This window comes from Prosopis cineraria, unplaced genomic scaffold (assembly GCF_029017545.1).
Source record: "Prosopis cineraria cultivar Desert tree isolate PC_DT_omini unplaced genomic scaffold, ASM2901754v1 PC7, whole genome shotgun sequence".
Classification (NCBI taxonomy): Eukaryota; Viridiplantae; Streptophyta; class Magnoliopsida; order Fabales; family Fabaceae; genus Prosopis; species Prosopis cineraria.
The window spans coordinates 31295583-31307877 of record NW_026555338.1 but is presented as its reverse complement, the minus strand read 5'-3'; the positions used below and the strand labels follow the sequence as shown (position 1 = coordinate 31307877).

The window sequence follows — 12295 nt, the reverse complement described above, 5'->3', positions numbered from 1 at the left end:
AATTATAAAAATGATCAAAAAATATAATAAAGGATCCAAAAATTACAAACAAGGACTCAAAATATAAAAATTTTGTAATTTTTGAGGTCCTTTTTAATAATTTTTTACCAACTAATGGTCAAAGTTAATTTTTATTAATTATAAGGGATAAATTGCACTATTTTCAAAAGTTAAAAAATAATTTACATAATAAAAAAGTTGAGGGTTTATGATGCGACTAGATTTAAAATTCAGGAGTTAATTTACTTATTTATTCTTTATTATATTCCACTCAAGTTATTAATAAGGGTATTTTAAATAAGGGATTTTCACTCATTCACCAACTAAATTAATTTGTCAAACTACTTAACTAAAAGTTAGAAAAAATGAAGACAACAAAAATTGTTCCAGTCATTGAAGGATGTCCCGTAGCTACAAGAAAATGGTACATTTCGCTACTGAGATGATGCTCTTTAGTAAGTAATTTATCTATATAAAGATCATTTATTTCTTTTGTTAAAAAATATGAGACATTTTTAATTAAATTTTATATTTTAATAAAGTAATTAATTATTGTTAAACCAATAATATCTTTTTATATTTACTCTTATTTAATAAAGTGTTTCACTTTAAAATAAATATAAAATGATTTATTTATGGGAACTTTTGAAAAAAGCAATTTAATTATATTTTAAAATATTACAAATATTTTATATTTTTAAAGATTTAACTTCTTAAAACGGTGGGAGTAAGTGCTTTTTAAAATTTAAAACTTTTGACCTGGTAAATCTGGGAGTTTAGCTAGCTCGTTTAAACTTTTTTTAAATAAGAGAGAGATTAATTTTTCAGGTGAAAGTGCTTTATTTTTTTTTTAATCAAGATGTTTTGCTGCTACACATTTTCTTTTTCAAAAATATGCATTTAAAAAATTTGTAAATACATATATAAATTATAATTATGAAAAAATACAGTGCAAATGAAGGTTGGAATACTTCAAGCTCCCTAGGAAATGCAAGGCTTTCATGTAACTCAACTAATTGCGGTACGAGACACAGTCAGCTGGTCAATGTCTTTAGACTAGGGATCAAGAAATTAATTTTGCTACAAATAGAAAAGAAATTAATTAAAGAAACTTCATTCCAGAAAATAATTTCTTTTATTTTCCTTTCCTTTTTTTTTGTTTCCATCTTTTTTTCTCGGGAAAACTTGGGGCATGAAAGTCTCTGATCTAGAAGGATTCCACTGCTCTCCAATTTATTTGGATTATAAATGGAGAACAAAAATTAAGGGATTGTTAATTCCTTGATACATGATATAAAATGGAAATTAAGGGAAAAATACAACCTGTTTTTTTTTTGTACATGCAGCAACAAAAGAATGAACCCACAAAAAAAAAAAAAAGCCTTTCTCGAGTCTTTATCCGAATTATCAATCAAGCGGGGTTTAATTGTTGCCAGCTAATTATTCCTGTAAAATATGAGAGAGATGAAGCAGGGACAAGGAAATAAAGAGTGTGTGTGTGTGTGTGTCAAAAAATATAAAATCTATCAATCTATATATAGTTGATCATCTAACAACCTAAAGATCTAAGAGGAGGGGTTGAATGATAAGTAACTAACAGCTAATGAACAAGTTAGTTACTGTTATTGTTGTTAATTATGACAACATGATTAAATTACAGGGATAGTATATAATCAATCTTCAGAACCAGATATTAATTTTGTATTTCCCATAATTAAATTAAATATTAAATATTAATTTTAATTGTACTAGCAAGCATCCACACAAGCCCTTGTCATGGCATATCATGTCGAATGATAAAACCTTCAGAACTGTAACGTACATCATTCCCGATAGTTTTTCAAGCCCTGACAGTCACAGATACAAGTTCATGATCTGACTCAACAAATTTCATGTAGTCTTGGGATTCTCTCCTCTCATGGAGTAGCTAATCAGGAATTTAACAATATTCATCAAATGAAATCTATCATCATCAGCAAAAATATATTAATTCATAAGTTGATTGTAAAATCGGTTATAATTAAATCTTGATTTGTTCTTGACCAATCCCATCATTTCTTAAACAATTTAGAGTTTTAAGGCTCGCTTAATTTGAGGTTTATAGAAAGGAGAAGTTAAACTTTTTCATAAAGTAATGAAGCTCACAACGAGCTAGGAAATTTAAGTAAATTGACTTAAAGAGTGGGTGAACTCTATTTTCTGGGGCAATTTCGTATAAAATTAAACAAGAGCATTTTTGGTAAAAAAATATGAATGGTATTAATTTGAGCGGATTATATAGTCCTTCTTCCATTCTAGTTTAATTACAAGATACTTTTAATTGAAATTATACACATCAATAAAATTAATTTTACACAAATTTAAATTTTTAAAAATGTCATTCATTTAACATTCCTCTAATCTTATTTGTAGGGTAGAAAGAGAAAATTAAATTAAATTCTATTTATAGGACATTTCGCTATTTTCTATGCCCATATTTTTTTTATCTTTCTACTCTTATTAAATGCTAGGCAAAATTATTTAAGGTAATTTTTTTTTGTGCTTATCAGGGAAAGAGGTGATAATTTATTAAATTTTAAAACAGAATTAATGATATTTAATTTTTTTAATTATATTAAAATATGCTAGAATGATTTGTAAATAGATAGAAAGTAAGCATAATCTTGTTTGTGAAATGTTAAATAAATAGAGAAAAAACAATAAACAGAAAAGAGCAGTATTGCAGCACCTATAATTAATGAAATTTTATTGTTATTAAACTGTTTTATATGTTAGGATAACGAATCACTTCTAAAAATACTTTATAAAACCGCAGGTTGGGGTATGATTCATAGTTGGCAATGCCAAAGGAAGGTTACTTGATACGTGAAATTGAAAAATACAAGAAAGCCTGATGATGATTGGTCTTCAAAAGAAGCGGTGTGTTCGTTGAGGGCTGCAAAGTGAAGAGAGTTTTAGCCTTGATGAGCGTTAGTGAGGAATAAAGTCGTGTGCATGTAATCCTCGAACACTGTCTCTCTGTAACGAGTCGTCCCATCCATCTTCACCACTTGATCATGAGCCAGTGGCCCTATCTTGTCCGTAGGGTTTGGGATCAAGAACACTGGCGTCGACACTCTGCTCTGCTCACTCGTTGCTCTCACTCTGTGTTCTGCACTCCTATACCTTCCATTGCTCAGTATCTTCCACTATCACACACGCACATTATTAATCACTTCAGCTTCACGTATGTTGGTATTATATCATCATGCTGTGATTTAAATTTTGAAAAACTGGTTTTTTTTTTTTTTTGTAGCGGTAAATATTAAGAATAGGAAACCTGCAAAGTGTCCCCGATGTTGCTGACAAGAGCTGCGGAGATTGGAGGGATCTCGATCCTGGCTCCTTTGTTTGCAGAAGCATGAAGATGTTTGACGTGTAAGCCGCCGATGGCGTCTTGGAGGAGCACAGTGAGAGTGCCCATATTAGAGTGACGTCCTATGCCAACAGTGAGATGCAGGATACTGGTTCATGTTCACCATCCTGTACCCAATCCTTCCATCTTCGACTCCCCCAGCTTTGCCCCAAGATTTTCCGTCAGAATTTCCAGAATTTCCCTTGCCATCTTCATTGATAACTTCAGATGCTCCAGTGCCACTTCTCTGATAAATGCTTTAAGATGAACATTATCTCTCTCTGCGCATATATAAAGCGTTATATTGCAAATCTACGCATACAGAATTTTGTGAGGAATTACTCTCATCATTAACTTAAGTATGATACAATTTTATAAAAATGGTAAAAATGACCCCCAATTTGTAACAGTGCCCAACCATCTATGAGTAATGGTTGTGCAGCGGTCCGCCCTACCATGACACATGTAAAATGGGTTAGGACAAAAATATTCCACATGTATCATACTAACGTGCAATTTTGCTGATAAAATCTGAAGAATGGTGCGAAATTTTTCAATCTAAAACAAAGGCATATGTTGGCGAATGCTGATAGTGAATGTCAAATAATTAAAATTTTATTTGATCTAAAGTGTGAATGAAAAAATACATGTATTTAAATTTATCCTAACTAACACAAATGTTAAGTACGATATTCTATTTTGTTACACTTCGCAACTAGGAGGAGAGAGAACAAATTCGAACCTATGTATTTTTATGCCTGCATTTCGACTCAAATAAAATATCAATGTGTTTGACATTTGCGTTCAATACTTGATAGCATGTATCGTTGCAGGGGACTTTTATACCCTTTTTAGAATTGAGGGGCAAAATTGCGCTATATTATATATTATATTTTTTTTTAACCTAATCCATTTTCACATGACATAGGAAAGACTCACAATATTCCTTACTTAACAGGCATATGACTTCTGTTACATATTGATGATTTTTGCATTGCTTTTTCACGTTTCATTGATAAATTTTCACCGCACTTTGGTTAAGATACTAATAGATCATCGCAAAATTTTTCATGGGTAGGTTTGTACATTCACCTGCAAATAAAATATAAATCATGCACTTGCACCGATCAGCCCTTTGAAGAGCAGCTTCGTCTGTACTACTGCCCATGCTAAAACAGTCCTTCCATTGCAGGGCCTTCTCTTTCTCCGGCGCAAAGCTCGTGCCGTACTTGACGTACGTCGTCCCTCCTCCTTGGCACGCCGTCTTCTCCTCCTCCTCCTCCCGCGGCATGCTGTAGAACTTGTGTGCGGCCTCCTTGAGCTCTTCCAGCAGCTCCACGGGGGCACCCAGTGGCTGACCACCTGGAAGAACTCCAGGATCTCGGCGGCTCCGGCCATGTCAGCCACCACCTGCTCATGTTCAGAACCGTTGAGCTTTGGCAGATCAATGGGTGGGACTTGAAGTTTTGGGGTTGAGACATTGATTCGCTCTTGAGGAGGCTGTATGTATCTCTCTGGTACTTGTGATATGCCTCATTCTACCAAGCCTTTCAGTCCGTTTCCATCCCTCAACACGAAGTCGTACAGTGGGCTTGCAGACTCAGACGTCGAACTCTTGGAAGAAGGATTTGAGATGGAGAATTGAGGGGGCATGCAGGTTGTGATGATATCCGTGGACAGTGCTATTTATTACTGGGATTTCTTGGTTGGGTTGGTGGGGATTCAAATTTTAATGCTTATGTACAGAACCAGTTAATATTTGAATATGGATTTAGGAATATGATCAGCACTGTCCTCACTTTATCCATCTCAAGCTGCTTCAAGGATTCATGTCCCCAGAAATTGATTTGTTATTATTTTATTTGTCTCATCTCCAGTCAGCCGCACCAATCAGGTAATTATTAAAATATGCCCATATATAGATATGGATTATTTTTTTAACATTTTTTATTTAAAAAATGATCATCACTTGAATTAAGAGATGTTATTATTGTTTAATGCTATCTTATTTATATGTTCATTTTTTTCAATTCGTTCTAATGTAAGGAATATATTTTTTCAGAAAAAAAATTAAGATATGATTTTTTTTTCAATTCGTTCTAATGTAAGGAATATTTTTTCAGAAAAAATTAAGATATGCATGAAATATTTGTTATAATATTCTGGCCAAGAATAATATTTATTATAATATGTTTTTTTTTTGGATAGAATAATATGTTTAATGTTGCACCACACCCCAAAAGTCTTACACCTAACCCAAACGCCTTGTACTCCAAGTTAGATGCCTTGCACTTAACTCAGAAGCTTTACACCCAATCCATAAACCTTGCACCTCAAGTCAAAAGCCTTCCACTCCAACTTATAAGCCTTGCACCCAAGCAAAATACCTTACATCCAAGTCAGAAACTTTGCATCCCACCCCAAAAGCCTTGCACCCAACCTAAAGGCCTTGCACCCCAAGCTAAATGCCTTGCACCAAAGTCAAAAGCCTTGTACCCCAACTTAAAGTGCAAGGCTTCTGGGTTAGGGTGCAAGACTTTTAGATTGGATATAAAGTGTTTGGCTTGAGATATAAGATGTCTAGGATGGGTGCAAGGCTTCTAGGGTAGGGTGTAAGGTGTTTGGGTTGGGTGCAAGGTGTTTGGGGCGGGGTACAAGGCGTCTTGCTTGGGTGCAAGGCTTTTGGCTTGGGTTGGCTTAGATGCAAAGCCTTTGGGTTAGGGTGCAAGACTTCTGACTTAGGACAAAAGGCGTTTAGGTTGGGTGTAAGGTGTTTGGAATAGGGTGCAAGGCTTCTGAGTATGATATAAGGCTTCTAACTTGGGGTGCAAAGCTTCTAAATCTAGTGAAAGGCTTTTGGGTTGGGGTGCAAGGCTTTTGGATTGGAGTGCAAGGCTTTTGATTTTGGGTGCAAGGTTTCCGGCTTTGATGTAAGGCTTTTAGTTGGGATATAAGGCTTTTGACTTACGGTACAAGGCTTTTGACTTGAGATACAAGATTTATTGTTTGGGTATAAGACTTCTAGGTTAGGTGCAAGCAGGTGTAAAGCTTGTAACTTGGGACGTATGTGTTGAACAGGTAGCCTTTGTTTTTTTTTTTTTTACAATTTCTTTGTTTTAAAGAGAGGATATTTTGATCATTTGTACATATTTTGTAATGAATAAAATATTACATTTGGTCCTTGAAACTAATTTTACTTTCAATAAGGTCCTTTTTACCAATCTTCCCAACTAATTTTTCATTTCATTTTTGTACCGAGGTTTTGTTATGTGAGAGGGAATAACAAATGAGAGAGAGAAGGGGTGTACGAAGGCAAGATTCAGGGCATTGAAGAAAGCAAGCGGAAATATTTAGATGGTGTCCAAATAAACTGAACGTAACTAACAGGAATTATGCCCTGGCATGTTAAGTCTTCGGACTCATCAGTAAATTCCCATAAATTTTTTATTATAAAAAAATAATAGTAATTAGGTTGAGTAAAAGAAATATATCAGTAAAAAATTTTTTTAATCCTTTTTCATAATTTTTAAAATTATTTTTATAGCAAATTCTTTATCAACTAACTATCAAAGTAACATTTATTAATGATAATAGCAATATTATTTTATTTTTAAAAATTGAAAAAAAATATTATATAAAAAATAATTTTAAAATTTTAAATATTCTTGAACTTATAATTTAAGAACAAATTTATTATTTAACTCTAAATTTTTTTCTCTTAGATAAACTCAGCCTTGTTTTTTTTTTGTCGGTTAGTAAATAAACTCATATTCTTGAAATTATTTATGGAGCGTATCGTTTAAGAAAAGATAATTCTTTAAATAATGTTCAGATTTTATTTTTTTCAGCCCACCTCAACCGCTAATTTAATTAATTAATTAATGTCATAAGATGGGCCACGCGTCCAGTGCTTCAGCGCTGCATTGCTCAAAACGCACCGTTTAACTCCTGGCCATTCCACTTCTGTTTTCTTCGATTTTGGGAATAGAGGGAAACGCAGAAGTTGCTGCTGCAGAGCACCGTTTATATTCCGATTCTATTGACAATCATCTACCCTCGCTTTTCTCCCATTATCTCCCCTATGTCTCTTCTTTCTCATTCTCCTATCTCCTCTACTTCGGTATCATTATTCTTCATGCTTTTACAGTTTTACTTTTCCTTTTTCTTCATTTTCCTTTATCTCTCTCTCTCTCTCTCTCTCTGAAATTCAGCCTATTTCTTTGTTTGATTGGACAGTGGAAATGGAAGGATGTACGGTTGAGCCCTTCATCATTCTCGGGGCGATGGAAAGGTATAAGCAAAAGCAATTGTTCTCAATTTGGTTTTACCGGTGCTCATTCTCATAAAAGTGGGGTTCGAGCGTTGTTATTCAATCCTTTTGAAGACCCCATTCTCAAAGAAGCTGTCAAGGTATAATTTCTTCCCCCAACGATGTTTCTTTTGTTTAATTCGAATTCCCATTTGTGTCAGTTAATATACTCTCCAGTATATTTGCTTATATTTTGCATGAAAAATAAATTAGAAACGGCTTTGATTGAGTTTGATTTACCTTTTATATTGGTGGATAAGGATTACTGCTGGATAAGCGGTTAGCTTATTTATTCTTTAAACTTGCTGTTGGGAGGTAAAATCTTTCTGAGTGATGAGTCCTCATTAATTATAAGTTTAGATTTGGAAAATTCCAATTTTTCTCTCACTGGATGGTTCTGATACTGGTGTCTGGTATAACAGTTCATGTAGAGGGTTCATTTTTGAGGCTCCATCTCATCTAAGTTAACTTTGAGTGGTATGTTCTTTCTGTAATAGTCTAATCAAAGCCTACTTTGGCATTTCATTGGAAGCAGTTCATGTTCTCGCATGCGTTGCTGTAAAACATTTATGTTCTTTCTGAATGCATTTTAAAAATCCATCAAGCATTACCACCGAACAAATTACTGTCTTAAAACATTAATCCTCCACTGCTGTTTCTCCTCTTTGAAAGACTCTGCAACTTCAATGCTTTCTGTTATTTGTAATTGGACCATTGATGAGGTTGCTAAGAATGAGAAACTTCAATGGAATTGTAAATATATTTGTGAGCAGGAAGGAATTTGGATAAGTCTGGCCTAACCTGTGGGGATTGAAGCCAATGTTGAACCAAAATATGATGATTAAAACTGATACATACCTGAGAGTAGCTCGTGTACTGCTGGGTTTAGTGCAAAATTTTAAAAAATAAATAAAACTATGGAATCTGGCCAGTGCTACTTTAATTCTGATTTAATAGAGAAAATGGGACACCAAAAGAAAAAAAACCAAGAAACTCTGGCTCAGCTTCGTTGTGAAAGCAGAATTTGCTGAATTTTAGGAAGCATACTTGCATTTGATAATATTATGGTTGCCGTAATGGATGCATCAGAAATATCACGTGATGAAGAATTTTTCATCCTCTCCGTGGTTCAAATGATAGGAATATATTGATAGTTTTCTCTTCTAGATGAAGGCCTCACACTGGGTCACCAGATGGCCAAGGCTTTATATTTGAAAATGCGAGCCCTGTGTGAATGACGTCATAATTACTTCATAACATTTGCTGACAATTTAGATAGAAGGTACCTTTTCAAGTTGTTTGAAATGAATTGGGAATGGAGAAGGTGGATATGGTGTATAAAAGATAAATAAGACTCAATTAATCATGAAAATACTTGTATTAAAATGCCTTTCCAAATTTTGTAAGTGTTCTCCCAATCTTGATCAGTAATGAATTGCTGTCTCTGCAGGAACCAGTAGCCTTCATGGGTGGCATTTTTGCGGGTATCCTGAGACTAGATCTGGAAGAAGAGCCTCTCAAGGAATGGGTTACAAGGACTGTTGAAGCTGCTGGTATCAGTGAAGATGAAGTTGATACCGAAAGGTCAAAAACTGAGGCAGCTCCTCAGCAGATTGAGATTGAATAACCATTTCTCTATACAATGTTTGAAGACATTAGCATAGCGACCTGTTTGCCTATACTTCCATGGAAAAAAAAAAAATTGAATCAATCAGTTGTGAGTTACAACTTATGATCCACTTGTTACTTATATGACAGAGCAGCTTAGAGTCCATCTTTCTATTTCCTTGCTCTGCTTGGAATCACGGATTGTACCTCTATTGACATTGCTAGCTTGATTCCATCCTCAGGCTAACCGTTTTTTCCAAGACAAGGATCAAATCAATATACCAAATCTGCATAATAACTGATCTGGATATGCAAGTATTTATCCACTTTGTGATTAGGTGTTAGCAGAAGTAAATCTATTGACTAAATACGTCATAAACTTGAGTAGTAATTGGTTGAGTCCAGACTTGTATATGCTACTGTCATGGTTTTTTTTTGGGTATCAATTATTGATATGCTACTGAATACCGATATAGTCACAGTTTCACTGCAATGCTGACATTCCATTTAGGTTGTTTATTGCGTTAGTTCTTGCATAGAAATAGTGTGTAATATAGGAGCTGTTCTTTCGGATAAATGTTGGAGTCATGACATTTCACAGCCATATTCATGTTACATGGAGTTGGAATATTCTTTTTTTTTTTTTTTTTGCTTTGCTTGCTTTTCGTTGCCAGCAGGGAATTGGAATATTCACTAAGTGTAACTAAACTCCATTCCTCTGATGTGTCCTAGTCCAGCAACATACCAATGCTTTGGTATTAAAATGCTGAGATGAGTACTTTTTAGTTTTTGGTATTGAAATGCTTTGGTTAACCATAAGAAAAGAAACAGAAGTCAAGCCCAAGCCTTCACCAAAGAGAAGAAGCTAGAAGGTGAATAGGAATGGGAGTAGGCCTGATGCATTAGGTCATCTGGACGTTGTTGCATCATGTTTCAGCCTTTCGGTCCAGTTTCTCAAAATATATGCCCAGCTGCTAAAAGAAATTATGCAGTTGAAAAATGTGTTGACATTATTAATTGTGAAAATTTTTAAGCCAATAAGATAAACTATCGTTGAAGAATCCCTTTTTCATTCACACAACGTTTTTGGGTAAGATTAAAAGTCCTAGTGTAAACCCAGTTTTTTGCAGAACGAGAATCATTTTCAACTCTGTAATGATCAAATATCTGATGTGACAATTGGCAATTTTAACATGCTTAACCAATTAAACCCGGAATTTGCACATGGAGGGCAGTATGGAAAAACAAGTGCACATAAATAGGAATTTAATATTATTTCGTAACACTTCGCCCACCCAACAAAATCAGCTTTTTCAGATTCCAAATTCAAGTCCATCGTCCATACACATGGAGGTCCAATAAGACAAATTAAATACAGTAGGGAGCAACGTACCCCTTAAGAAAAGATGAAGCATGAATAGCTTCATATATCAACGGCTTAAAATTATCCCAAGTTAATTTAATCCTCATTATTTTTTTCCTTTTGACTTTTACATCTCATTAATTTGTGTGATCCCTCCTGTAGTTTAAGCTAATAAAATTGACTGATCAATTCAGCATAATCCCACCTCGCGCATCTTTACATCATTAACTTTTTCTATCATTATTCATCTTGGTCCCTCACATCAAATCTCTAGTTGTTAAATTTTATTAGCATAATTAGTTATTTGTATTATTTTCGCACTCCAGATATATGCTGAAGTGAATTTACTTAATTATATTTGATTAGATTAAAGTGGTTAACACAAATCATATATATTAATGAAAATGTCGACATAGTATATGATTGAATATGTTCGTAAATTGAATAATTGATGAACAGTTACATATTGAATAATTTTGAAGTTGTAGAGCACAGAAATCTAATCTCAAATTATTTAAATTATTAAATTGAATTAAAATTTGACAGACTCTATAGTCTATATAAAACCAATAAAGTAATTTCCCAACAATCTAATGAAACCCAGATAAAATTAATAACACTTCAAAATATACTTTCGACATAATTTTTATATATTTATAAATACCACTAAATCAACATTTCTAACTTGTCATTAGACTTTATGCATTTTTATTTCCCCAAGATGATAGGACTCCCACGTGATGCTGCCAAACATAAGAGAAATGCTACAAATGGGCAATTTCCTAAACCGCGTTGAATTTTGTCTATTTGTAGAATGTTTATTACATAATAACTCTAATTTGACGCGTACACATATGAAGAAATTCTCCCATAGGTAGTATTTTTGATTTGAATGCGGTTCGAAGGAAGCTAGCTAGGAGATGTGTGTGTGAACAAAAATAGGGCATGTTATAGACTCTGGAAGAACATTATTGGACCACACACTAATGATGACTTTTCAATCTTAATTTGTCATTTAAGGTTTGAGGTCCCTCGTTGGAAATTTCAATTGCATTATGATTAACTCTTCCCCACAAAAAAAAAAAAAAGATTAACCCTTGATGTCTCTTGTCATTATCTTTATCTAAAATAGACAGATCTATTATGTTGTCTCTTCGTGGAATAAAAATAACCGTTAAAAACTTATGATAATTTAACTATTTTTTTTAGTATAAAGGAGTAAACTCCACCGATAATAAAAATTATCTCCTCTAAGCACTGCCGAGTCAAGGGGCTGGCCCCCATAATGTTTCAAAATTTCTTTTTTAAATAGGTGAGTATTTGTTTATAAAAAATACTGAAATCATTTTTAGTCTCTTCACTTTTAAATAAAATTTCAGTTATAGCCTCCTTTCCAATTAATTTATTGTTTACATAAGGGTTGTGGTTTATGATGAGTCTCTATAACCTACAATAACTTGATGAGTTTCTATAATCTAACTACTTCAAATAAAACTAATGCTTAATTTTAAATCATTCTCCTTTCGACCCTATTTATAAGGCAGAAATAGAAGATTTTTTTTATTTTATTTATAAATTATATCATTAAATTTTCAATACAAATACCATCCATTGAATATTG

General features: G+C 33.5%; 1 protein-coding gene and 1 pseudogene across 1 annotated transcript; one reads left to right on the top strand and one right to left on the bottom strand.

The window, feature by feature from the left end:
* Positions 1-2900: 2900 nt before the first annotated feature.
* LOC129316731 (scopoletin 8-hydroxylase-like) lies at positions 2901-5047 on the bottom strand (annotated as a pseudogene).
* A 2307-nt stretch (positions 5048-7354) lies between these two features.
* On the top strand, positions 7355-9609 carry LOC129316071 (UPF0426 protein At1g28150, chloroplastic). Its single transcript, XM_054960320.1, has 3 exons — positions 7355-7514; positions 7631-7804; positions 9154-9609. The coding sequence occupies exons 1-3, from the start codon at positions 7476-7478 to the stop codon at positions 9328-9330; spliced, it is 390 nt and encodes a 129-aa protein (XP_054816295.1). The 5' UTR covers positions 7355-7475; the 3' UTR covers positions 9331-9609.
* The last annotated feature ends 2686 nt before the right edge of the window (positions 9610-12295 follow it).

Bases quoted from the DNA above. Each gene is read 5' to 3' on its own strand.
- LOC129316071 (XM_054960320.1), top strand. From the start codon at position 7,476: ATGTCTCTTCTTTCTCATTCTCCTATCTCCTCTACTTCG. The intron at 7,515-7,630 runs GTATCATTATTC...TTGATTGGACAG, and splicing joins CTCCTATCTCCTCTACTTCG to TGGAAATGGAAGGATGTACG. The intron at 7,805-9,153 runs GTATAATTTCTT...CTGTCTCTGCAG, and splicing joins TTCTCAAAGAAGCTGTCAAG to GAACCAGTAGCCTTCATGGG.